This window comes from Hippocampus comes, unplaced genomic scaffold (assembly GCF_001891065.2).
Source record: "Hippocampus comes isolate QL1 unplaced genomic scaffold, H_comes_QL1_v1.1 scaffold242, whole genome shotgun sequence".
Classification (NCBI taxonomy): Eukaryota; Metazoa; Chordata; class Actinopteri; order Syngnathiformes; family Syngnathidae; genus Hippocampus; species Hippocampus comes.
In genome coordinates, this window is record NW_017805385.1 from 909,009 (window position 1) to 936,435 (window position 27,427).

Consider the following 27,427-nt stretch of genomic DNA (forward strand, 5'->3'; position numbering starts at 1 on the left):
TATTTACATTATTAAGAGTTCTGTAATATTTGTTACAAAATTTTAATGTTGTATCCTGATTTTGGCTTATTACAATCTCTTCGGTTTTTATTCATTCTACACTTTTTTTGGACTCTTCCAAACCATTCCAACTTTGAACTGTTCAGCTCATTCCAGCCGATAGGTTCCATGTTACTCAGTACCATTGCACGTCATTCGATATTATTCCAAATCCTTCCATAATTTTTCATTCAGTCTCTCAGCCTTCCCACACAACCGAAAAATACACCATTTTACAAATGTGTTTGACAAATTTTTTTTCTACGAAGGTTGTGGATCATCGGTCCATTTTTAGGTTTGCAAATGCCTATTATATATGGCATACACGACTTCATATAGAGTACAGCATACGTCTTCTTAGCATTGCATGCATATGTCAATAGGTAAAACATTCTCTGCATAATCTTACAAGTCCACTGTCCACGATTTTCACCACAGACTACTATAACATCAGTCATTAGACCTAATCATACTCATGAAGGTGAAAACTGCGGTTGGACTCGTATTCAGATCATAAGGCAAAATGCTAAAGAAGAAATATGAGGATTCTTCTGATGTATTTCGTGATCTGCTGTTGGTGAGAGCATGGCCACGTAGCTCACCTGGGTGCCATCTGGGCCAATTTGATCCAGTGATCCAATGGCATTATACAAGAAATTTGTGATCTTCATGAAGTTGTCATCTCCAATTGACCAGGAGCCATCGACCAGGAATGCCAGGTCCGCCTTGGCCTCCTTGCATACTTCACAGACAAGCACATAAGGCAGAAACATACATGACACAGACAAATATATTGGGAGACAAGGACATTACATCCACAAGTAAATGACAATGTCATTTTTTTTTTTTTTTTTTTTTTACAAAAATGGACATACATGTTTTTCACAGGACAGTGATGCTATATTGGCACAAGTCCCCAACCTAAGTTAAAAAAAAAAAAAAAAAAAAAGAACTAAGGTGCTTCTGAATATCTTCTGGATTCCCTGCTTTGGCGCAACTTGTATAGAATAAAATTAGAGCTCAAACTGTCACCCAAAATCCCCGTTCCATGTTGACTTTCTTTTTTATTATCGCCACCTTTTTTCCACCGGCGGGGTACATTCAGAAATTCACTCTGATTCCCCGTTATCACTCAGAGAGTGTGTGTCCGGAGCGGCAGTGTGCGCATCCCTCCAATTAATTTCAGAATGCACACTAAGTTATAAAGTAATAGCGGTTCATGCTTGAAATGTTTCCATCTGTACTGTCTGACACACAGAGCCCCAGCACTCCTTTCTGCAGGGCACTCTGAATATCCGAACGGCACATTTGAACCACACTCTGAGTTGACGAATGGTTGGAGTGGAACAGTGCATGCTCAGAGCATCCAAACACACCCACAATTAGGGAATGGGAATATTTGAGGGTGAGTTCTTACTCTACTGTGCTTTTTGTAAAACAAATTGCCTAGAAAAAAAAATGCAGTTTATACTTAGGGTGACTTATAAATGTTATTTTCTTTTTCATGATGCATTTTTTGACTGATGCGACGTATAGTCCCCAAAATTCCAAGAATAAATAAATAAATTCTCTCTCTCTCTCTCTCTCTCTCTCTCTATATATATATATATATATATATATATATTTCGATGATCAGGTCCAATCTGATTCCACACCAACAATGAAGAAAACAAAGGTCAAATTATCCATCCATCCATCCATTCATCCTTTTTCTGATCCGCTTTATCCTCACAAGGGTTGCGGGGGTTGCTTGAGCCAAGGTCAAATTATTTGGAACCATAATAAAACATAATTCTTACAAAAATCTATTGCACTGCATTTGTAAGGAAACAAATGCCATTTTAGATTTTTGCAGAATGTCAGAACTCCAATATGCTTGACACAAATGTCAACGTAAAGGTCAGGTGCTGATTTTTTTTCTATTGCCAGGTTTTACATGCTCGAACTGTGATGCCTTGACAAAAAGTCACTTTTGTTGTTTCCAGAACGTGCTTCTTTTTTTCCCCAAGTTATTTCTGTCATTGTTTTCATATTCCATTGTCCTCACCTGACTCACTTGATTTGATTTGCATTGCATTTCCAATTACTAATACTGTAGTTGTGTTTTTGCTGCCTGTATTTTCCCAAATATAAACACAGTATTGGGTATTTGTCTTCTGTGCCCCCCCCCCCCACACACACACACTACCCTCCATCACCGAGATTCAAGGCATCAGTGTGAAAAAGGTCAGAAATGTAGACTTGAATTACAACAGAAGGCTCAGCAGGCATGTCGAATCATGTCTGGAGTTTGTGTTGTGGGTCAGGCTGTTCGCTGAGCTTATCAGACAGGAAGAAGCCAACCAATGTGGGAACATTTGGCATGGGGGTGATGGTTCTATACTTTGAAACTGTCTCCCTTTTTTCTTCACCCTTCAATCTTGTTTGTCCCCATTCAGGGGTATTTCAGGGGAGAAAAAACACTTTCAGCTTAGAACGTATCATTTCAGTCAGTGATTTGACAATAGAAAAATCCAAAACTCTCTCTCTCTCTCTCTATCTATGTATCTACACACACACACACACACACACACACACACACACACACACACACACACACACACACACACACACACACACACACACAATAATAATGCAATTTTCAGATTTTTGGGAAAAGGTTAGAAGAACAACTGGACAGAATTGTGCTTGGGAGCATTTAGCAGATGTTAAAAATGGCTTTTTTTGCAATTAGTATACTTTCGGCTGCACTTTGATGACTTATTGTAGCTTGTAAATTTTTACCATGTGTCTTTTGCATTGCATTACCTGTTCAGGGACTTTTTAAAAATTTAAATCTCGTCAAAAGCATAACTTAAAACATCCAGCACTTAAATGGTATCCAACAATAAGACAGCAGCAAGACCTGCATTTGGTCCCTGAATTTTACAGTGAGGACTTCCCTCTCTGGCGTGTTCAATTTTCATTTTCACGTTGAAGGGACTTGAACATGGGTCACTCTTTTTAATCAAAATCCATCTGTGCGTATGTTTTTTAACCATATTTGATCTACTGTCAAAAATGAATTTTTTTGGTCCCTCAAAAGGAGCAGAAAGAATTTTAGCTCTGGTGACATCCTCTCAGAAGAAAGTTGTTCCTTCCTATTTTTTTTTGCATAACATTCATCTCGGGGAGTTTATGTCTTAATATGACAAATAATATTGAATTCATAATTCACATGTGTAATGAACTCCAGCAGCTGCTAAACTATCTTCTTAACAACTATTACCATAAAGTAAGGACAACAGAGCAGCTAAGGGCTCTATTTTCATAGATGGCACATGCGGAAAGGTTGGCGTATCATGACTTTCAGGCAAGCAAGTCATGACTTGGGCTGGACACGAAAATAAAGTCCATCGTGTTTAAGTGCAACAACAGCAGCAGAACATTGTGCAAGCAGAGTGCAGACTGCACGTATGCTTGTGTTAAACTCTTCTTTCTCTCACCTTCTTTGGCAGGTGGGATGGTAGGAGGGGGCTCCGTAGAAGGGGGTTCAGTCGGAGCCGGAGTTGGCGCTGGCACTGGACACACGCACACACACAGGTCACATGCACATATACAGGACAAATTGGTAATAAGCAATAACTATGCAGCCTATCTGTGAATCTGAAGTTTCGTCATCCTCTTTCTGGCACCAATAGTGGAGTTTTTAGATGACCTTTTGTGGGTGCATGTGTATTTACAAGCTATAAATGTGAGCGCAATGTTGTCGTCCTTTTGTCTCTCTCCATCTTTCACTCAGCATCAAAAAACTAAAAAGTCACTATTTCTACCATCTGTTCCCCCGCAACCTGAGGCCAGCAAAAGTATTTTCGTCAATCCATTGTGTATCTGACCGCAGGCTGTTTTTCAGAAGAAAAAAACAACCTGAGGGACGTGTCTGCGCCAAAACGATTAGGTGGCATGTGGGAGCAGATGTGGTCAAAAAACTAAAATAAATAAATAGTTTTAAAAGAAAGAAAAAAAAGAAAAGAACATCTGTGCAGAATGTAAATCACACAGGACACATGAACAAGTCTTTGTAACAATGCGCTGATATACTTGAAATGGCAAATAAACAGGGTCAATTCACTGCCTCATTTTTTACATGTTATTTTTCCTGCGAATTAATATTCTGTTGTATTGGAATTTTTTCTGAGAAGTGAATTACATTGCATGGAGTTGACATTCTTCTGGTACCTGTAAATTGGGATTCCAGTGCTGGACAATTGGACTAGATTCTACTTCAATTCCTGTGTGTATTTTCTTGGTTTGGCACTCAGGAACAATTCCTCCATTGGATTAAGGTCCAAGGGATTGGATTGGGCTGGCCACTCCATCACGTTAATCTTGTTAAACTGGAACCAAGATGCTGCTCGCTTTCTGGTGTGTTCGGAGTTGTTGTCTCCGTTGAAACACTCGTTTCAAAGTCGCTTCCTCTACAGTGTAAGGCAATTTGACTTCTAGAAATTGGCCTAACATGAGAGCACGAGAATCATCCACAAATCACCAGTTCACAGGTGGCAAAAAAAAAATCAATCCACTCCAACTGCATCCATTCATTTTCAATAGCACTTGTTCTCACTTGGCTTGCTTGGTGATCTGCAACCTAATGCATCTGATTTTGGGTGAGAGGCGGTGTACATACCGGACTGATGACCAGCCAATTCGAAAACACGGACAGACAAATAACTGTTCTGACTCACATCCACGAATATTGACAATTTAGTCCTCACTTCATCAAACAAGCATGTTCAGAGAATGTCGGAAGATGAAACTTTGCAAGAAGTGAATGAAATTCGAGACGCGACAGTATCTCCACCGAACGCAAGCTCTTAAATCCCGTGGCAAGGAACTGTACAAGATTCTGAATAGCAGTGCGTAAAACACTGAAATTCAAAAAGACTGTTTGTCGCACAGTTTGTTTTACTTGTCCTGGGAAGAGTAAAGAGAAAACGTGAATTTAGTACTTGGGGTGGGATCTATCAAACCTAAGATGAATTATGATGGCTGGTTTTGCATCTTCCAATACCAAATCATAAAAAATCATGCAGCACCCGTGAGTAGCAAGGACAATGTGAGTTGATGGGGGGGAGAATGGATCTTTTCCACTTGTGTGAACATTTTTGCAACATTTCTTCTATTCCGCAAGCAATTTTGCAACTTCTCAAGGCAGGCGTCAAAGAACGGCATGAGTAGCCCAGCCGTCTGTTCTAAAAATAACCCCCTAATGAAGGGGCATTGTGATTTCCTAGAAGTGATCATTTGAAAAACATTTGCAGAAAAACACTTCTAGAAATAAATTGTTGAATAGTGATATTCATCTGTTTCCCGGCTTGCGAAATCAATGTTGATAATGATTGTGAGAAGTCATTAACTTGATCAGTGTCTTCACAGAGATGAATATCATGAATTAATAATAGCATGGAATGAAAGGTTACGAGAGCAACTTCACAGCAGCAACTGCGCAGCAATTGGTGTTGGCCTCAGGAATTTCTGTGCTGTCCTAAATTTGAAAGGAAATGCTACACAGGATAGACAATACGTACAATTCCCACATGTTCAGAGCACGTTAAATCAAACATAAGATGGCTTTTATGCTGTTGATGGTTTGCCCACAAGTACATTGGTGAATACATTTTCTTCAGTTGTAACTTCCGCCTGCCCAAACCTCCCTGGATAGGTGTGGAAAAACAGCGGGTGGGGAATCTGTGTGTTTTCGGGTGCAAGTGTGTGAGTGTTATCGATCTTAAAACTCTGACAGTGCGCAGAGCCCTTGAGGTCCCTCGAGCCGTGTGATTCAACTGAGCTCATCACCTGGCCAATGGACTGCAACAGAGCCAGAGTCCTCACTGAGACTCGGATATAAAAAAATATATATATGAAGGTCGAAGAGACTGCTGCAGAGAGGCAAAGGGACCGGTGGAAAAACTTAAAAATGTAATTTAGGGAAATGAAAGCAAGAAAAAAAGAAAATGATAGCAAATTTTAATCAGAGATGGATTCAAGTGTCCCTAAACATATTTTTGACGCTGATTTTAAACGTCAGTTTTTTTTTCCTAGCACATCAGGTTTTCGAGATAAAGTACTTTAATTTTTCATTGCTTTTTTTTAAATCAAGAATGCTTGCACAATACGGATTTTTCCACGCGTTGTAATGTATGATGCAATTTATGATAGATTTGAAATCAGCTCAAAAAACATGAATCTCGTCAAGTTTACTTGCATCTCCGATTGAAAAAAATGTCGTAACATTTGTTGAGCAGTGTAATGTAAAGCACTGTGAAGCTCCGAGGTTTTATCTTTCATTTCAACTATGAGCAATTTTTGTGTGCAACGTACGTGTCATGTCAGTGACGGAGATGGGAGGTCCTTCCATTCCCTGCATCTGCGCGTGAATGCTGATCTCATATTGGCTGCTTGGAAAAAGGTCGTAGAAGCAATGTCGAGAAACCCCGCCTCCTAGACTCACTTCCTGTCGCTGACTGTCTGCAATGAAACAACAAAAACAGGTCCATAAAGATGAAGAAGAAAAGAAACTTCAATCCCATTCAATCGTCTTTTGAGAGTTTTCTTGGAGGTCAAAAAATGAAAGGCCGCACAGGGTAAGCTGCTTAGGTGAAGCTGGAGAAACTTTTTCCGGACTCACTCATTGAAACTTATTGTGTCAAAAACACTGCATTCAACGATCATAATACAAAAAAAGAAGCACGGACATCCCTGTAGACAAAATAAAAACAAGAGCTTTGATCCAAACACCTTATATGATTACAATCCATGCTATCCTACTAACACATACACACGCACACGCACACACACGCAAAACTTATTTTGTAGAGAATTCCACTTTTAAATGAAGTGACCAAAACAAACAATGTCAGCACAGTGTTGATTCATTTGCTCCTCTATTCCCAATGTTCATGAGACTTCAGAAAGGCCATTCAGAGATCCTAAATGAGAATTTAGATTGGCAACAAGACTGGAGCAACTCGGAAAACACACCCATATGGATTAAGAGTTGTTTTCATTTTTGAACACTCTAGTCCCTTCTTAGACCATGAAAAAGTCCAATTGTACTCATGTTACATATAAGCTGGATCTGTTTAAGAATCTGCTTGACTTCTCTCTGATTAAACCAAACCGTACTTAATACAGTACATAAAAGAAACATTAAAAACAATTAATACTTTAGCATCACAGTTAATCTCTTCAACGGCAACGTCGAACCATCTGTTGGCCAATTATATGGAAACATTGTGTTCACGCTGTCAATAAATAAATAACTGAATACATGCATACATACATACATACATAAATGAATAAAGGCCCCCCCTGCCCATGATTGACACCGAAACAAGACTCGGTTCAACACTGGTATAAGCAATGTATCCTAGAGTGCAGGCCTACTTACTGAGTGTGGACTGGATGGAGATTCTGTAATAGTCGGCGTGCAGATGAGGCTGCCATTGCACGCACATGCTGTTGTGCCGAACCTGGTAGACTGTCAAGTTGGAGACACCCAGGACCACTGGGAACAACGTGACAGACACAATATTGATTGATTATGCGACTAATCGATGTGCATTGGACATTGGGCTGTCACATATGATTCTGAAACATCGTTTTATCTGCAAAACCATTCGCCTTTAATTTGATGTGTGACTAAAGTCAAACAAATCTATTTAGAATCTTTTTACGGGTGAATTTTTATCATGGTCGATCACCTTAATTTTGAGAGAGAGAGACAGAGAGCGCGAATCAAGTGGTGCAGGCAAACAAAGAAGAAGTGACACAACAGTGGAGGATGGTAACTTTGAATAAGCTCAATGAGTCAGTCGATAAGTTAAAACTTATAATTGAACCTTTACACATCTGGGGGGTTTTTTGTTTGTTTTGTTTTAATTTCAGGAAATGCGGTTGGGGACATTGGTGGCCATTTACAATCGCAGAAATAAATTCAGTTATCGTTCATGACAAATAAAATGGAATCTTCTCTAAATGAGGAAGGACGCAGCATGATGCAAAAGATCATAAACAATTTAAATAGCAGTGTAAGCAAGGTAATCTCCAAGGAGCTCCTTCCCGCCTCACTTTTATTTCCTGTCGCAACTTACCCCCTTGTTAACAAAATTTGCTGACAGTAGGGAAATAAACTTGGCTTCAATACCACCTAGTTGATATTTAGTGCTATAAGCATATGGCAGGTGCTCCTTTTAATATGCAAGAAAAAAAAAACACAGACACGCATAATCTGTGAGGCAGATGCCATGCATTTTAGACACTTGAATTTGAGCAAAAAGAAAAAACAAAACAAGAAAACTTTGCCATGCGAGTGATCTCATGTATAAACCATAGTCAAAAGAGTGTATTCCTTTTCACTAAGTTTTACAATTAGTCACTCACTCTTCTCAGAGTCGAACAAGACCTTGCCCTTTGAGATCAATTATGTAAAATAAAAACGAAACAAAATCCCTCTCGCTCAGTTGGGAATAGATGCGAATATAAATACAGCATTAAATAGACTAGAAAACGGAAATCTAGGACATGGCTGAGTACAAAAGGTGAGACAAACGCAAAAGGAAATAAGGTCAAAAGTATCGAAGAGAAGATTTCAGTAGCTCTTGCTCAGAAGCAAAATAGAGATGGAGGATACATTGCAGGTGCTCTGAATGCATGTCGGTAAAACCACTGTACACTAAGCAGATGCATCTCAATGCAAACAACATAAAACTTAATTATGAGGAGGCATTTTCATTCCCCCCAAGTGGCACCCAAGGCACCAAAAATTGTTTTTCCACTTGCTCGTACGTGTGAGTTATTGGTGCAAGATGTGCGTGGTTGCTACCATGAGAGGGATGCTTCCGTGAATCACCACAAGCAGCAACTTTAAATCATGTCATGGATAATATGTATTTAATGCATCACTTTCAATTCTTTGCAATTGAACGTCCCCCCCCCCACCCACATGCTTTTCTATAGAAATCCTCTGCTTGTGTCAGAACCACAAACAATAATTTTGTGATGATAAGACCCATGAGAGCAATCTTTCTAGGGAGCATGACCAACGCCAGATCCTTCAGTGGAAGGCCAAGGCCGAAGATCAACCAGCACTTCTACAAAGAGATCCTTCATTCAGTGCATAAGAATCGGCGAGAGTTGTGCATGAGAACCCATGGCTGCCTCAACATGACAACAATCATGTTCACAATGCCCTGAGCATCTGACAGTTCCTGACCATGTTGGAGCAACCTCCCTACTTGTCCAATGTGGCCCTGTGTGATTTTTTTTTCCTCTTTCTCAATCTCCCAAGGGGAACATTTTGTTGTTGTTTTTTTTTTTTTTAAATCTTGGATTTATGCTTCATATGATTCATTGTTTTAATGGCTTGTGTTTTTTTCGAGCCATGCTGATGATTGACTAGCAATCCGCCTAAGGTGTAACCTGTCTCTCACATACCTCCGAGGGCGCCGCAGAGTGGGTTAGATGACATTGGTTTCAAGTAATACAAAGTTGATAAAAAGAAGTTGGTATCAGAGGTACCAAATGTGGGTTTCATTTAATCCTGTACGCATTGAAAATAAAAACAGCAAACTATCATTATTTGAGGGTAAATCTCCGTTCATGTATTTCTGTTGTTACCTTGGAGAGCATGTTCAAATTGGGAACTTCAAAGAAACAGGAGGACATGCAGAAAATATTGCTCATCATCAGCGGGGATTTATTAAGGAACAGGCGCACAGTGAGACATCATCGGAGCACAACCGCATACAAAAATCCATGCATTAAAAGCAAAGCTTATCTTTGGTATTAAAATTCATTTTTGTTGGGTGACTTCATTTATGTTGAGGTTATTTTTCTACTGTATTAGTTTTCAGTGCTTTCATCAGCAATTACCAGCGACTGTAAATGAAGAAAATAATAAGCTTGTTTTAATTTTCATACCTCACTGTGGTGAGAAAAAGTATTCTGTGGGTAGAGGGAGACAAGTAGACAATTTGTGTGGTTTTGCATCTTGTCCTTCGAGGACAAATTTTGTTGGTTAACAAATATGGAGCAGTGTAGTCTTCCTGGCATGTAGTTTACTCAGTGGTCCATGCCCGACCATTTTTTTTCCCCTGTAAACCCCCCTTCCTCTAAAGCCGTGTTTAAAATGGCTGAGGCATAAAGTCACGTTAGCCTTGTACAGCCGCCGAAACCAAATCAATATATTAAAAGATTGTTTTAGAAGATAAGCAGTTGGGAGAATGAATGAACGTTCTTGCCGTCTGACGCGGATATATAAATATTGTTCGGTCGCTCCGTTTCCGCTGGGAGTCTCGATGGAAATCCGAGCCTTTAATATGCATGTTGTACTTCTACCTTGGCTGTTATTGCTTCCTCTCTGTCCTCACTCAGTCACACGATGCTGTCCTTGCCACAAATCTGCAAGGAAGACTTAACCTGACAGCAATGTTCCATTAAAGCTTAGGAATTCAATTCAAGATCTCATTTTAACCGCACTGCCATCATTAACCTTCTGGCCCATCAAACTAACTGCAAGATGGATTCCATTTCAATATCATGCAGCCCCCACAGTTGTTCTCCATATTGCCAAGGGCAATTTTGGTTTTAGACGTGAACATGATCAGATCTAAAGCATCGTTAAATCAATCTGGGCGCAAGCTCACATGTCTTAGCGTTCACTAGCAATGGTTCACTTTGTCCTGAAGGGTAGGAGGCGGTCACTTGTACGCTGTACGCTGTGCCGCTCTGCAAATTCTGGAGGAGAACCGAGTTAACGTCATCACTCACGGTCATCTCCAAAATTCTCCCTGGTACTGCGAATGATAAACACACATGCAAACACATATTATTCTCATTATCCTGTATTCTCAGGGTGCATGTGACTCAAAGGACCCTTTTGTTCGTTTTAGGTTTGCATATTTGCTGCATGTTCCTACCATGGACTGGCTGGTAAAGGATCTTGTAACCCACAGTCGTAGACTGTGGAGGATCCCAGGTGACCCTGAAGCGGTTGTACCACTCTTCTGATGCACGAAGGTTTTCAGGAGACAAGAGAGGCACTGGACCAAAACAAATAAACAATTGCATTTGAAATAATAATGAATACATGAGACAGTATTGGCAATAAAGTTGAAACAGGCTAATGACAACTGAAGAGCCACATTTTAATTTCAATGAGCTCAGTAAGAATATAATTCACTTGAGAATTGGAATATTTTTGTTGTGCGACAAATAAAAACATTTAGTACCAGAGTTTCCCCTACAAGTACAATGTCAATCATTATTAAAAAAAAAAAAAAAGCGGAAAAGCATAAAGAAAAGAAACAGCGTTTGCTATATTGCATAAATCTAGAACTAGTTTAAATTTCCAGCAACAAAAATGTATTGAGGTTCTGGCTGAGTGAGTGTGGGTTCACATAATCAATAATTTATGTTGCTCATTTATGAGGCAACAATATTAATATAAGGCACAGCTGGTTCGTTGTTATGGCTCAATGAAACACTGTATACATGTTTTAAATTGCAAATATAGCAAAAGATATGGCTAAAAATGTTTTTCTGGTTTCCAAGCTTGGTTTAATATGTTTATTTCCTGAATAATTTATGTGAAAAGACAGTTTTATCTCTGCACAAAATAGATTATCTTGTCATGCTCTTGGTACATGCGTGTCTGAGGTCTGATTTATTACTGGTGCTTGTCGGTATAGAGATTTTTATTTGCAATAAGGCCTGCCATAGCGCACTCATATAAGATGATGACGTTTCTTATCCAGCATGCCTTCTCCCTGTTTAATGAGGGGACAGTCAATATTTCTCCTGAGAATGGATACGGCAATCAATAAGGAATTTAGCAGTGCCTCGTAATTAAAAGAACTACTATAATTATGAACCATCCTCATTTGGACTGCGGGCAAGTGAGTATGTGTGTGTGTGTGTGTGTGTGTGTGTGTGTGTGTGTGTGTGTGTGTGTGTGTGTGTGTGTGTGTGTGTGTGTGTGTGGGTATGTGCATCGGTGCGTGACTCACATGTCGTCCCCTGTGCGGACACACTGACGCCATCGTCCCCATCGGTGTACACTGGCATGACAGTCACTTTGTACTGAGTGTCAGGAAGTAAGGATTCCAGCAACATACTTTTCTGACGGCCAGGAACTAACACCTGAATACACAGGCACACAAAAAAACAACAAATGGATGCTCACACGATCACGGTAAAGTGGCAGTCAGAGTTCACATTCCACAAATAAGGGATGGTAAAAGTGACATATATTACGAATGCAAAGCTCAAACACAACACACACACTGTATGTATAGTCTCTGGATAAAATAAAAGAATTTTATGAGGAAGGGAAAGGCTCGTTGGGTGACAGATTGCAGAATGCTATGCGTAACTTCAGGGATGTCAAGCACAACTGTTCAGCAATTCTGCTCACTGCAGCTTAGTCAATAAAGTCACATGAGGCCGAGAGTGAGACAGAGCAATTAAAGTCGGGTATCGGTGTTGAAGTTGGTTCTCTTTCAGCATTTGAATGTGCTTGTTCCTACCAAATAAAATCGGTTGCCTAAAGTTACAGCAATGCCAAAGAACCAACCAAAAATATCGTATGAAGGTGACCTTGTGGAGATGACGTGAATATGATGATGTCAATATCAAGGCTGATCGTGAGTGATGATGACCCTTTCAAACTGTGAGCGGCAATTAATAGAAAAAAAGTCCTGTCAAGGTTAACTTTATGGTCTCCTGTTCTGGAGTGTTCCATCGCTTGACAAGCTTGACATTAGCTGAAGAAATTTGATGTGCCATTTTCCAAACACCACGATGGACTGGAAATGAACCTTGCCGGTCCAACTTCGTGACGGTCACAAGCTCACATAAGTAAGGAGAGTTCGTATCAAAAAGGGCTCAGGCTCGGTAAAAACAGTCAAGATGACAAGTGGACAAGACTTGTAACCTGTGTCGTGAGAGATCATCAGGTGGGCGGTTGGGAATTATTCAGATTTGCTCATTGTTTCAGAAATTGATTTCCTGCAAATAATACCTCTTTGCCAAATAAGTATTGGGGACAGACAGAACAATCACATTCTCTTCCGTTGGATGGCAGAAGGTACAATTAACCTGTGCATCCACAACAGAGTAAGTTACGGCTTGCTCTGAGAGTGACTATGAACAAATACTTGAAAAGAACTCAATCTGAACTGGATCTTGGAGAAACCTCTAAGGTTCTAGTACAGTGGTTCTTAACCTTGTTAGAGTTTCTGAACCCAACCAGTTCATATGCACATTCACCGAACGCTTCATTAGTGAAAAATAAAAAGATTTTTTTACAAATGTATTTAATAAAAACAGAAAAAAAGTCAACACAATTAGTAGAAGTATAAATTTGTTTAATTGTGCACAAAATGAACCAGCTAGTGATGGCCAAGCGGGTGGGTCATAGCTACCGGTCATTGACATGTTGAGTCCGGTGGTCTTAACCTCCATGACAGAGGCTCTGTCGAACCCCTTAGACTGATTTACCGAACCCCTGGGGTTCAATCGAACCCAGGTTAAGAACCACTGTTCTCGTATGAGTCGTGGTTAGAAGACACCAAAAAAAAAAAAAAAAAAAAAAGTGAGCTCCAGACAATACAATGAAATCCTTTAGATTTATTTTGACCAGGGAACCATCCGAGCTAGCACGGTCTGTGTATGCGGAGGAGGAGGTGGGGGCTGAGGGGAGGGGTGTTTAACAGTGCCACACTTCCAAGCAAAATGAAATGCCAAATAAAAACACCCATCACAAACCGCCAGATTTCTCATCTCAGCTTTCTCCAGTCCATTCTTTGTTATATTCATCTGCAATGCAATACATGCATGATAAAGAACTTCAAGCTTTCAATTAAAAAAAAAAAAATGTTCATAGTACGTCAAAAGTGCCGTTCAGGAGAAATTCTCGTGATGAAAACATCAGCGCACAGTCAATAACTGTTGGTCCATTTTGCGGTAAACACTTGCTACTGCTGTCAGGCTAACCAATCCTTCATCAATTTTCTGCTGTATATTCACTTGAGGGTAAAAACAAGAGCTGGTGCTTATCACAGCCGATTATGGTTGAAAGGCAGACTACCCTGTGAATCAGTCGCAAGACAACAGCGGGTTGATGGAGAACGGGGAACTGAGGGGGAATCCATGCCGGGCAATCAAGACAAAATATACAAAAGAGAAAAAAAAACAACAACAATTATGCGCCAGGCAGCGGTCAGGTTCAAACCCTTGTCCCACTTCTCTTTAGCAACTGTTTCCTCAGCCACCCCTGCTTGTTTCTTTTGTTCGTCTCTCCACCGTGACCCATCTCAGAAGCCACGCAAGTAAATGGCTGCTGAAAAGATAATGGAATGTCCTCTGGCTCGGTCAGGCCTCTCCATCTTGCGCGGCTCTGACGCCATAGCGGGAAATTAAAACGAGAAGGAGAAAAAGGGTTCCGGGGATGAAAGTAAAAGGTGGTGATGAGAGAAGAAGGAGGCAAAGTTGGATTGGAGGAACAGATGGAGGGGGGGAGGTAAGTGAATCGCCGGTTGAGATGGAATGTGTGCATCGGCGATCTGGGATTGGAGAGGCCGAGTGGACCGGCACTGAACGTGTAATCGGTTTTCTGATGGGAGTAAATTATTACCAGAACCAACCACTACACAGTCTGTGAAAAGGCAGCCTTGTTGTCTGTTCTGTACAACTCCCCAGCTTGTTCGAACAAGAATCCGTCATGTGTGAAAAGCGATACGATGTGAACAGAATATGAGAGAAGGGTTAACTTTTTAATTAATCTTTTTATTTATTTATTTTTTTAACCAAAATCCACCTGCATTTAGAGAGCATGAATGCGCACTTACCAACATTGTAGGGTTCTACTTGGAAAGAGCTGACACACCTTAAAGCAAAGGTGCAGTCAAATCAAAAAGATTTACGTGCCCCACCTTGTCTAAGTCCAAACTGATAAATAATGAATGAGTGAAATATGATTTTCGATGAAAAATCCAACTGTTTTTATCCATCTCAGGATGCTGCCATTTTGTCTTGTGCTGCCAATAATTGCTGTTGATTGAAAATGACATCACAGTGCCCAAGGCACAGATATACTTCTGAAATAAAAATGTTACTTAAATTACCTTTAATAATGTAATGATTATGGCCCGACAATTTTATTGAAAATATCAAAAAATCTGCAAAAAATTGCCATTTATTTTTTTTTCTTTTCACCTTACCAAATGACAACATAAAACAAAGATTTTCAAAATCCCTCCACCCCACCAAAGAAATACAATTTTTTAAGGCAGTTTTCCTCTCTATTGTGAAGTTAAATGAATATTAAAGGACAAAGTATTCGTAAAGAGTTAAATATTCTGTCTGTAATTCATGTCTTCATTGATGTAAGCCTTAAATGAACAAAAAAAGAAGTTATCTTATTCATAATATTTTTTTTATGAAGCAGCCAGTTGATTGGTTATTGAAATGTTATTTTGCCAAATATCAGAATTGGCACCGCCTACAAATATCCACATCAGTTAGGCCCCACTTATTATTATGCAATTTTATTCACAATTTATGATAATTACTTCTGTGAAGACAGTAATCATGTCAATGATTTATCATAAGAATTGGGAAACATAAATATCAAGCCAGCCTCCAGAACTAAATTTGAAATCAATTTGAAATGGGACCTTTGCAAGCTGAGTGAAGCACTGTGATGTCATTTTCAGTTAACAGCAAATGGTACAAAACAAAATGGCAGCCACCTGGGCTGGATAAAAACAGGTGGATTTTACTTTGCTTAATTCATATTCTACCAATGCAATATTACTCAGACTACTGCGTTTAGTCTCGTGGGGGCGCACAGAAGACATCACTGTATAGAAATGATTTGAGCTGACTTCCCCTTTAATAAACTCACCGTCTCCTCTTTGTGACCGGCCCCGATGGTGATGTAGGACAGCCTGAACCTCTCCACACGGGGGTCGTCCAGCTCCCATGATGCCTTGAGACTCTCCGTGGTCTCATCACTCAGATGAAGGTTTCTCACCGTTTGGCGGGGGGCTGTGCAACAGTCGCACAGACATGAGGTAATGAACGGTGAAATTTCGCCATCCAAATGTCACCGAGTACTGGCAGTGGGTTTAAGTAGGCTGGTGTCAGCAGCGGGATTGGACAGATTTAAAATGGCAGGTTGATAAAATGACAGTTCTAATGGAAGAGTGTTCCACAAACCAGCAAAGCACCTGTCGTGTTGCTTTCTACCCATGGTCCACCTTTAAAATAGTTGCGCACACAAATCAAGCTTGTGCAGACTTGAATTGCTGAAATCAGGAAAGCTATTTCCATACAGCGACCGTAAAATAAAAGCCTTGACATTGGGGCTGCCCACTTTTTAAAATTCCAAGCAAGCCTTTAAATATATTAAGGTATGTTTTAAATTTTTAAAGCTTTGACTACAGGAATGTCTTCAACTCAATCAGCTGCAGCCGGTTCCACATGCACAAATACAATCCAGATTGCCTCTGAGTCACCCCTGAAATAATTAGTTGGAACGACAGTTGCAGGGTGAATCCAATTTAGTAACACAACCATCACTTGCTTGACTGTGTTGAGGATTTGATTTGATCACATAACCGCAGACAGCGAATGGGGATCTAAACTTTTCAAAATTTCCCACTGGATCTCACTCGATTTGTGAAAGACCAGATACAGCGAGAGAATCTTTCAACAATCGAAGGACGTAAGATGCTGTAAATAAATTCTGCTTTGAACAATAATTAAACCTCAGATGGGTGCTCAATAAAAGCAGGCACGGTTTGATTGTAGATTTCTCACTGAGATGAAATGCTTCCTGCTTACAGAAACAATTGATGTTTTAGCAATATTGCCCCTCAGATGAATTTTTGTTGTTGTTGTTGGGCTTGTTTTGTCATAATATATCATATATGCATGATAGCTGTTGGGTGCCAGGACAGTATGATAAATGTACATTGTATGAATATGTGGGGGGAAAAGAAGTGACTCAAGTGAACGTGTGAATATTTGGAAAGTGACAGATGTGAAACCAGGGCTGGTATTGAGCATGATGTTTTGCAACATTTCATCATGGACATTTTGACTCTTTCTGCAGTCATTTGCACTCTTCTTACCAGAGGTTGCGGTGGCAATCGTTGTTGTCTTGGCCACTGGGGAAATACAAAGAGCATCAATTATATAATTAGAGCGAAAACTCAGCAACTCCCTATATCAATAGCTCAGGTAATTAGATAGATACATACAAATCATTGATGGGGAAAATAGATTTTCCTCCTCTGAGATAAACAAGGACAAACAAGTCATTGCAATTAGTTACGTTTGGGGTTAGACTCTGACTACAGAAACGCACATTTTTTTTCTATGATGAAACATCCGTTTATGCTGATTGGCACTGTGCTGCCCTAAGAGCAAAGTGTGGCGTGAGGGTAAGCAATTTGAGAAATTCTATTGTATTGATTCGATGATTCAAGGTCAAGTTCTTTCGTCAATAACAGGAATTTCTGGTGGTCCTGAAATACGACTTACATGTGGTCTCTGTGACAGACACAGCATCGCTCTCTGACTGGTCTTTGAAGACTGCCATCACCATAACTTCGTACGCAGTGGAAGGACTCAGGTCTGTCAAACTGTATCGATTATCGCTTCCACCAAGGACCACCTAAACAGGAAACACATTTTTTTAATATTGATTTCTCACTAAAAATTCAAGTCTAGACTTACATAAGAACCCCAAAATGAGTTTTACCAACTCAAAAACATCTCACTGGGTATGTGTTTTCCACATTTCAAAATATCTTATCCATACTTCCCATAGAGTAGTAGTTAAAGAGAGTAGGGACTCGCCACGAGTCAAGATGTTATACATTTGTGGCAATAGACCAGGAATCTGCCAGAAGTATTTATTCTCTGTAAACACACCAGACTTCCAAGTCCAAGGTCACTAATTCGTCTTGCGAGGGCAATAAAAACTAAAACAACAAACCTAAGTGGATAAAAAGCACAGAAGAAATGACAGAGCATTATTTAAAGGGGAAGTCAACCCCAAAATTTTCTTGACAGTAATATGTTTTATACGCCTCCACTAGGCTAAACACGGCATTCAGATAAATGTTGTGTTTCTGGAATATGAGTTAAGCAGCAAAATCCATTCATTTTTAGCCATCTCAAGTGGTGGCCATTTTGCCAGTTTCTGTCAACTGAAAATGACATTGCAGTTTTTGTTCTTCTTATGATTAGTAGTCTTTTTATTACTGTATATCCAAGTGTAATATCTCGTCCCTGGACGGTTGCTGCTCTTTTGATAAAAATGACTCACTCCTCAACCTATTTAGTTGTTATAGATTGTCCTGTACAAATTAATATGGAGCAGTTTTAGTCAACCTCAAATGCTCCAATACAGTGACAACCATGTAGCATGTGAGAATTACTGTTACTGTACCAACCTCCTTTGTGTCGCCACCTGTGAGTGGTGCCCAGGAGAGTCTATAGACGGTGATGTCATCCGCTGAGTGATCCCAGCTAACCTGAAAGCCATCTGCACTGACATCACTGGAACGGAGATGTAGGGGACCTGGAACTGGGGCTGTAAGATGAAGCCCAAATGTACTTTTTTACAAAGACCATTTGAAACCGAGGGCCCTATTTTTGTTCCCAGAGCAAGTCTAGTGCAAAGCGCAGTCTAATTGTGCGCATGGGTGGAGTTTTCTTTTTTTTTGGTATTTTACTAGACTGTGCGCAGGTCGAATAGGGCATGTTTGTGCGCCATTGTGGGATGGAATGAACCTTTTCCTGGCTAATCGGGGAAGCATCTCTCATATGCATAAAAATCAACGTGGTGGGAGGCACAATTTGCCCAAGTACACCGTGCTTAATATTGCGAAAACACAAATAGACTCACTGGAGTCTGCACATGATATTGGCAGGTAAACTGCAACATCTTCCCTTGTAGATGATGTAGTCGACTGTGCACGTGACGTGGGCAATTGGAGATCACCTTGCACATGTATCACCGTGCGCACGTGTGTGACAACCCTTCATCCCCCCCCACCCCAAATAGTGATGGGGTGCAAAAAAAATTAAAATATGACAATAATATTATAATTCGTTCGATGAATTGATTTCTACAATGATTCAGAGGATTTGTCCCATGCTGGTGTTATATTTATGAATGATATACCATGACATCCATGGCACACGTTTGCGGAGTGCCAAATTTGTCTGCCTGTACCTTGATCAAAAACACCAAAAATCAAGTTACACCATCTGCACTACAAACCTCCTTGTTGAGTGTTGTCTACTTTATGCCACCAAATTGCATGGTGTGCCGGGGGGCATGGAAGTAACAAGGTAAAAGTTGCGTCTACTAAATTCACAAATACACCGAACTCGGCCACTGCTCCAGCATAATAATGATGATGCGACTCTCTCCGGCGAATGCAGACTACTTTCTGTTAGAAAATTGTCAAATGAGTCGGGGGTGAGGCAACTCCATGTACCAGAACGCCCAGAGAGGTGCAACATGCTAGACTAGACTTGCGGTGGCATGAAAATTAAGTTATGCCCGTTTTTACGCTGAGCGCACGGGCACCAACCTACTAAATTGGAGCCCATAATATTTCTTTTCTTCTTCTCTCTGTCAAGTACGGAGAGCCTAAAAATGGTTAAAATTATATATTAAAAAATTGGTAATGCGATTGGTTGGCAACCAGTTCAGGGTGTACCCTGCCTACTGCCAAAAGACAGCTGGGATAGAGTCCAGCACACACGCAACCCTCGTGAGGATGAGCAGTTTAGAAATTGGATGGATGGTGGTATGTATGAGTAGGTGTTCTGAAGAAGTAAAATTAATGGAGGTAAGTAGGACAGCAAGTAAAATAAGTACTGACTTCCTGCATCAACGTGATTAATTTCCCAATAAAAGTAGAACATATAATAGGTGTATTGTTATTTTTCAGTGTATGAGATAAATAATAATAACGTGTGTATATACTGATAAGTGTGTTCCCTATCTCTCCCTCAAAGACCGCTGGGATATACTCTAGTTGACACAGGACCCTGATGATGATGAGCGAGAGATAAAATGGATGAATAGATGTTTAAAAAAAACATAAATTATGTAGCAAACATAATTTGAGGGAGAGCTTCCATCTTCAAAAACCTGCGAGGCCTTCACTTCATTAAATCACATGCAAAGGAAAAAACATCACCTTGTTCTCGACTGAGGAGTTCAACGGTTTCTTGCCAAAGGTCTATTTTTTTCTACTGACTCAGCACCAAACGCTTGTTGCTTAGAGGGATATTCTGACCAATCAATAACCGTTAGTATGATTGAATAGTCAGGGACAGGAAAATGACCTTTTAATGGGCCGCGGCTATTATGCTGAGGTGTAAATGAGGTGGGCATATTGCCAATGTAGCAGGGGGAGCAGTAGGGGCAATAAAATTCGACACTGTTTGGCACTGTGAGAAAAATGGCTCACCTTTGAACGGTAGCGATACGCCCTTTCGTGGAAACTAAGAATAAATTGCCATCAGTGGAGCTCTTTTTGTGGAATGAAAAACAATCAATTGAGAAGACAAAGTTACCGGAGCATTTGTTTACTTCATGCAAATTGGTACTGGTAGTGATATCTGTTTCCATTGCTTAACCCTTGCACATAACAATTCGATCCCAATAAATAAGACACATTTACCAGTAATAATTTAAATCATTAATCTACTTGGCATGCAGCAAGGACAGCAGAATATCCAATATAGCCATTTTTAAAAAAATATTCCTGTCACCATTCAATCAATCAAATCCATAAACCACGACAGACATACTCTAAAATTGTTTAGAGATTTTGTCAAGGTATAGAAGCTGTGAAAACTGTAAGAACAACAACAGTGGAATACTTGTGTGTATGTTGTATGTCCACTGAGTCACATTGTGCTCATCAACCCTGCTTAGTGAGAGTTCACTAAAACTATGGCTATGTTCACAGTGCAACTCCCTTCCCACTGATTTGCACATCTGTGACACGTCAGATTTTTTTCATACAGTGTGAACAGATTTTCAAATCTGACCTGGGCGGGTGGTGGTGTGCTTGGAAGGGAGACTACTGACACCTGTCTGTGAATTTATTTTGAGTAAAATCTTTAAACTACACTTTAATTTAATCCCACTTGGAAAAAATGAAGCATAAAGTTGACATGTGTGGTGATAGTAGTAATTCAGCCACGCAGACGGTGCGGCAGTGACGTGGCATCATCTTTAGGAGACCTCGCCATGAAATGAGGAGACTGAAAAGCCCGGCTTCATTTCCCCCAAAAGATTTCGACCTCCTCCCTCCTCGCTACTCCGGCAATATGGGATGATAAGATGAGCCCATATACGCAGCACCATATTTATGTCTGTCAACACGATGCCAACTTGATGTCGTTTATTTTGGTTGCACGCCACTCCACATCGTGTTTTGTGCGAATGCGTGTCGCATCACAGATGCGGTGCGTTTACATTAGAAGTCACGTTTGGTTTTGTAATGTGAACGAGTATATAAAAAGAGCGGATTTAACCATAAATTGGAATTGGGCATCAGGCCCTGCAGTATGCATTGTTCAGGCCAACACAGAGGACAACGCCAACAAAATGCTTGATTCATAAAAAAGGAAAAAAATCCAGAAACCAGCATGGGATTTGATATAATTTCATTAAATTATCAAGCTAAAACATCTTGCTTCATTCCCCAGTACAACAAAAGGGACTTACGAGTTGTGAATCCATCAGTGAGCGGCTCTGATTGGCCTTCATCATACAGAGCAAAGAGAACCACCGAGTATTCCATCAAAGATCTCAGTCCACTGAGGTCGTAAGAGTTTATAGGCCCAACTTCCACCTGAAAGACACACAATTTGATGAAACTTCAACGATGACTCCCGCTTGAGTGATTTTGTCGAGGACAGGAAGGGATGTGCTGTTTATAAATATAATTGAAACCTAAATTGAAGTTAATGAACACTATTTGTACAGTTATTGAACTGACAATATTGTGTAGAAAAATAATGTTTGGTCTCACTCAGCAATGATACAGTGTCCAAAACAAAAACATATTTGACACACGTACCTCCTCAGTGACCCGCCCATCTGTATTGACCCACATGATACGATAACCAGTTACTCCACTGGCAGCGGGGTCCCAGCTGATGTGTGCCGAGTTGTGCGTGATGTCAGAGAACTGGAGGTTACTGGGCGCTCTGAGTGGTACTGAGCAGAGAGAGAGAGAGAGAGAGAGAGAGAGAGAGAGAGAAAGAGAGAGAGAGAGAGAGAGAGAGAGAGCGAGCGAGCGCGTAGTGGAGTTTTACTAATGTGCTCACAATACACTTACTGATCAAGTACACCCGCACAATCTAATGAGCTCCAAATATATACCCTTAAAAAGATAAAGTTGATTTTGGTTGACATATTAAGTGAGGCTTAATGCAATCATTTATTGATAGATTTTCATTTATCTATTTCATCCATCAATCCATCTATCCATTTTCCGAACCGCTTTATCCTCACAAGGTTCACGGGGGGTGCTGGAGCCTATCCCAGCCGTCTTCGAGCAGTAGGCGTGGGACCCCCTGAACCGATTGCCAGCCAATCGCAGGGCACACAGAGACGAACAACCATCCACGCTCACACTCACACATAGGGACAATTTAGAGCGTTCAACCAGCCTGCCATGCATGTTTTTGGAATGTGGGAGGAAACCGGAGTACCCGGAGAAAACCCACGCAGGCCCGGGGAGAACATGCAAACTCCACACAGGGACACCGGAGCTGGAATTGAATCCGGTACCTCTGCACTGTGAGGTCGATGCGCTAACCACTGGACTCCCGGGCCGCCCTTATCTGTTTCAATATACTGATAATAATACCTCAGAATTTACACTGTGCTGAATATACAGTGACACACATAGGACCCAATCCCAAGGAGAGACCATGAAAGGGGGGTTGAACGATGCTTACTCAAGGCAACCATGGGAGTAGCAAAGAAGCATCTCTCCAACAACATGCCATTTTTACATTTTTGTCTGCAATGGGACTTGAATCGTGACTCCCCAATTCCATTTTTTGTCTTAATTTGCTTTATCATTACGAGGGTTGAAGGCGTGCTGGAGCCTATCCCAGCCGGCTTCAGGCGGTTTATGACATCCTGAACTGGTTGCCAGCCAATCGCAGGGCACACATAGACAAACAACCATCCACGCTCACACTCACACCCAGGGACAATTTTGAGTGTTCAATCAGCCTGCCATGCATGTTTTTGGAATGTGGGAGGAAACCAAAGTAGACTCGCAGTTCTAAAGCCCAAATTCTCTTATGGTTGTAATTTGGAGTGTAACAGAACTGCAGTGATGCCCTATGACTGGCTGGTAATCATTTCAGGGTATGTACCGCCTACTGCCCGAAGACAGCTAGGATGGGCTCCAGAAACGCCTGCGACCGTCGTGAGGATAAGCGGTTCAGATAATAGATGGATGAATAGATGGCTGTTTTGTCGAAGGTAACCTATATCTTTACTTTCAGAATGATGCAGAGTTCTACATGACTGCCAGCTACAATTAAAAGGTAAATGTCATTTTTGTGCTGCAATACTTGCAAGATATTGCCTGCTGCGGAATGCAATACAAGCCAAATGTACAGTATGTGGCTAAGCAACACTTACAAGTAGTTTCCTGGTTTGTAATGGGTTCGCTAGCCTCTTCTCCAAACATAGCATAAACAGTGACTGTATACTCAGTGTGAGGGATCAGACCATCGAGCTCCAGCTGGTTCACTGCATTTGACACTTTGACCTGCAGACAAAAAAAAAAAAACACTTACAAACTTCAAAAACAAACAAAACAACGTTTAGTTTGTGGTCAAAAATTAAATTTAGCATGGAAATAAAAACAAGAAAAGGTATATTTTCTTCACGTTTGTTTGAACCCTTTCAGGAACAGCGGTCACTGCAGTGGAGAGCTTATCACGTTATCAGGTTTCAGGTTATCATTATTGGTGCACGAAAAAAACATTACCTCCTGTTCAGCTAAGTCTCCTTCATCTGTAAGCGGCGCATAAAGCACCATGTAGCCTGATGCTCCTTTCACATTGTCCCATCTTGCTTTTATGCTGTTGTGAGTCACGTCGAACAGCTGGAGGCCTGTCACTGTGGGAAGAGCCACTGCATATGCACACGACCACACACAGTGAAAAACAGTCAGAACCAGAATACTGTCAACAAAAATCTAACCGCTGATAGGACTGAGTTGCAACTATTTTTGCACTCATAGAATAATGAGTCACTTTTCAAGACCCACAAAAAAAAAAAAAACCTAAATGAAAGGGGTGTCATCAAAAACAGCATGGCGGAGCACTGAAAACGTAATCATGTAAAATTTGCAAGGCTCTAATAAATAGACAAATCTTTATTAGTGGGTGTCTGATCTGCATAATATGTCCTGTATGAATAGCAAAAAGACTCTTTTGTTTGAGACACTGAACAAAAGAGAAACACGAAAAGAAAAGACACATCTGTAACACAACCTGGACACACACGCAGGCTGTGTCCTTGTGCTTTGACATGATAGAACCAGAAAAGCTTGTCAATGTATAAAGAAAACAACAGTGTAAATTGAATTTCCTTTTTTAGGATAAAGAATGATTGTGCCTATAAATTTGTCCGGAGATACCATTTCTTATTTTGAAGAGAATCGTTTACATGTGCTTTTATTCTCTTAAATCAAAGGGGGGGTAATCGGTTTTGATTGGTTTGGCCAGCGAGATGTTGAATCATTTCTTGCAGGGCTAATCTTATGATGTCATATGTTTGTATGCGGCCGCTTCAAAAGCAGACGTGTGCATAAACACTTACGGGTTGTTTCATATCCTCTTAGTGGTTCACTCGCCTCGTTTTCATTCACAGCAAACACAGACAGCTGGTATTCGGTCTGTGAGTTGAGATGCCGCAACACCACGGAGGTGTCACGGCCGTCGACAACAGCCTGGGGTGCGTGGAAGGGGTGCGAAGAGAAAAAGATGAGATTGAGGAGCAGATGTGCAATGGACATTGAACAATAGAACGGAGTGATATGAAGATGAATAGGAAAGAGGAAAAAATAGACAACAGTAAAGAAACTATTTCTTCATTGGGATGCAGGTCTTGGAAATTGTTTTAGCCGTGTTGGACTGAATGGCAACTTGAAAGGTGTGCTTCAATTCAGGTCATTCTGGGAATGTCCTCTCACTTGCAGAATTAGGAACTGATGGTTTGTAAATCAAAGCATAGAATGTAACGGTTTCTCGGTCCAAAGGAGCTGGACAAACCAAGCCATCAGAGTATTATTCCTAATGTGCCTTTGTTTGTACTAATTTAGTTATGTGTCTTTGAGGAAGATGAGAGGAATATAAAAGGATCAGTGCATCCGTGCCATCCGTCATCCTTCTTCACTTTCAAAAATGCGGAGCACTTTCCTTCCTGTCACTAATGAGTGCAAGCTATATTTATGTTTTTTTTTTCATTTTTAATTTGTATATTTTTTGTTCTGAGTAAAAAAAGAAAACCATCAAGTTGATCCCACCCTTTAGAAGTTTCCACCCATTTGAGAAGACTTCTCTTTGAGATTTTGGACTGTCTGTTTTTGTTCATCTCAAAGTTGTTTGATAGAGTTGAAGTCAAGGCTCTCAATTCCTTCCACATCAAACTCATTCGAGAATGGCTTTTCGCACCTTGCTATGGGCACAAGGGCACTGTTATGCTAGAACAGTACAGGATCTTCAGACGCTGATGGTGTAGTGGTAGACACGCCTGACTTGCGTGCGGGCAACGTGGGATCGGTTCCCACTCAGTGACGGTGTGGCTGTGGGTGTGAATGCATGTTTGTCTCTATATGCGCTCCGCGACTGACTGGCAACCAGTTCAATGTGTAGTCAGCCTTTCGCCCAAAGTCAGCAGGCATAGCCTCCAGCCCCACCCCCACCCCGACACCTTGTTCAGGATAAGCGATGTTGAAAACCCGAGGACTGTTCCCACAATGTTAGAAGTAAAGATTCGTCCACTATGTTGTAGTGAGATGGAGAATTAAGATTCAGAAAACTGAGAAACGATTGATTAAATCATTGATCAGGCCGTACCTCCAGAATAAATACCAGAAACTGTTTTTTTTCTGATGAAGAAATTTCATGACAGAATTTGCTTTGAAAACAAAATATAAGTTGTTCACCTCCTGTGGTTGTCCTCCATGAACAGGGAAATAAACCACTCTGTATTTCTCTACATTTCCAGGGGAGTGGCGCCATGTAACTCGGAAGTTCTTGGCAGTGACCTCTGATGTCACCAAGCCTGACGGTGATCCAATTCTCTCTGGCGGCTGTTCTGAAAGGGCAAAAAAAAAAGTGGAAATCTGACACATTGAGATCAGAGACAGAATTAGAATATAACATAAATCCTTCCTTTTGTCAACAGATGTGAGAATTATTATCTCAAAAGAGTGATGTTCGACATAATGTCTTAAGGAACAAGATGTCATTTCGATTCTCCTAGTATGTCCGGCTGCTGAGGCTTAATGTTTGTTAACTAAGACAGTGGACTCATTAAAACATATGCGAGTCGATTTGATTTCATTTCTATTTAAAGGCCGATAAGTGTGAGGTCTTAACCAAAAGGTACATACCCGTAATTTGGCTTTGAAGGTCAAATATATATTTTTTAAATCTATATTAACTATCTGTTAATTTAAGTTAAGGTCAATATCATAGATTATACAGTTGCAAGAAATCCCCAGATAACCTACAGATGCACCTTAATCAGGTAGACTATTGTGCAAAATGTATTATTTGAGTAGTTTAATTCAAAAGGTGAAACTGAAACAGTAAACTGAATTACACTGTGGGATAGGGATCGCGTCAGCCTACGAATAGCGAAAATAATATAAAAATAGAATAGAATTGACACACGTTATAAATGCATTGAAGGAAAAAAATTAAATTCTGAAAAAAAAAGAAAACAGGGATAAGCCACTAATAAACTTTTCCCCCGAAAAACGGGGGTTACCAACCGCCGAAAAATAAAAATATAAAGATAAAAAATATGTAAAATATGGTTGTTGTTCTTTTTTTTTTTTTTTTTTAAATATTGGGGAAAAAACATCTGTGAATAGGTAAATCCAAAGGTACCGAACCGTAATTATGCAGGGGTCCACTGCATATTGGTTCACTACACACAGAGTGAAATACTTCATGATTACATTTTTGTAATACTTCTAACTTTTAGAAATGTGTGTGTGTGTGTGTGTGTGTGTGTGTGTGTGTGTGTGTGTGTGTC

General features: G+C 40.4%; 1 protein-coding gene across 2 annotated transcripts in view; it reads right to left on the reverse strand.

Moving 5' to 3' along the window:
- The window catches only part of col14a1a (collagen, type XIV, alpha 1a), a 103,789-nt gene that overhangs the window by 46,252 nt on the left and 30,110 nt on the right, over positions 1 to 27,427 (reverse strand). For both annotated transcript variants that reach the window (XM_019872916.1, XM_019872917.1), the window contains exons 10-26: positions 26,328 to 26,479; positions 24,980 to 25,109; positions 24,144 to 24,289; positions 23,792 to 23,921; positions 22,206 to 22,345; positions 21,851 to 21,977; positions 18,546 to 18,685; positions 17,629 to 17,761; positions 17,217 to 17,252; positions 15,986 to 16,128; positions 12,087 to 12,219; positions 10,998 to 11,120; positions 10,725 to 10,874; positions 7,469 to 7,585; positions 6,400 to 6,546; positions 3,525 to 3,599; positions 642 to 781 (exon numbers count right to left, since the gene is read on the reverse strand). In XM_019872916.1, the coding sequence (XP_019728475.1) occupies positions 642 to 781; positions 3,525 to 3,599; positions 6,400 to 6,546; positions 7,469 to 7,585; positions 10,725 to 10,874; positions 10,998 to 11,120; positions 12,087 to 12,219; positions 15,986 to 16,128; positions 17,217 to 17,252; positions 17,629 to 17,761; positions 18,546 to 18,685; positions 21,851 to 21,977; positions 22,206 to 22,345; positions 23,792 to 23,921; positions 24,144 to 24,289; positions 24,980 to 25,109; positions 26,328 to 26,479 (2,162 nt within the window). The remainder of the gene's footprint in view (positions 1 to 641; positions 782 to 3,524; positions 3,600 to 6,399; positions 6,547 to 7,468; positions 7,586 to 10,724; positions 10,875 to 10,997; positions 11,121 to 12,086; positions 12,220 to 15,985; positions 16,129 to 17,216; positions 17,253 to 17,628; positions 17,762 to 18,545; positions 18,686 to 21,850; positions 21,978 to 22,205; positions 22,346 to 23,791; positions 23,922 to 24,143; positions 24,290 to 24,979; positions 25,110 to 26,327; positions 26,480 to 27,427) is intronic.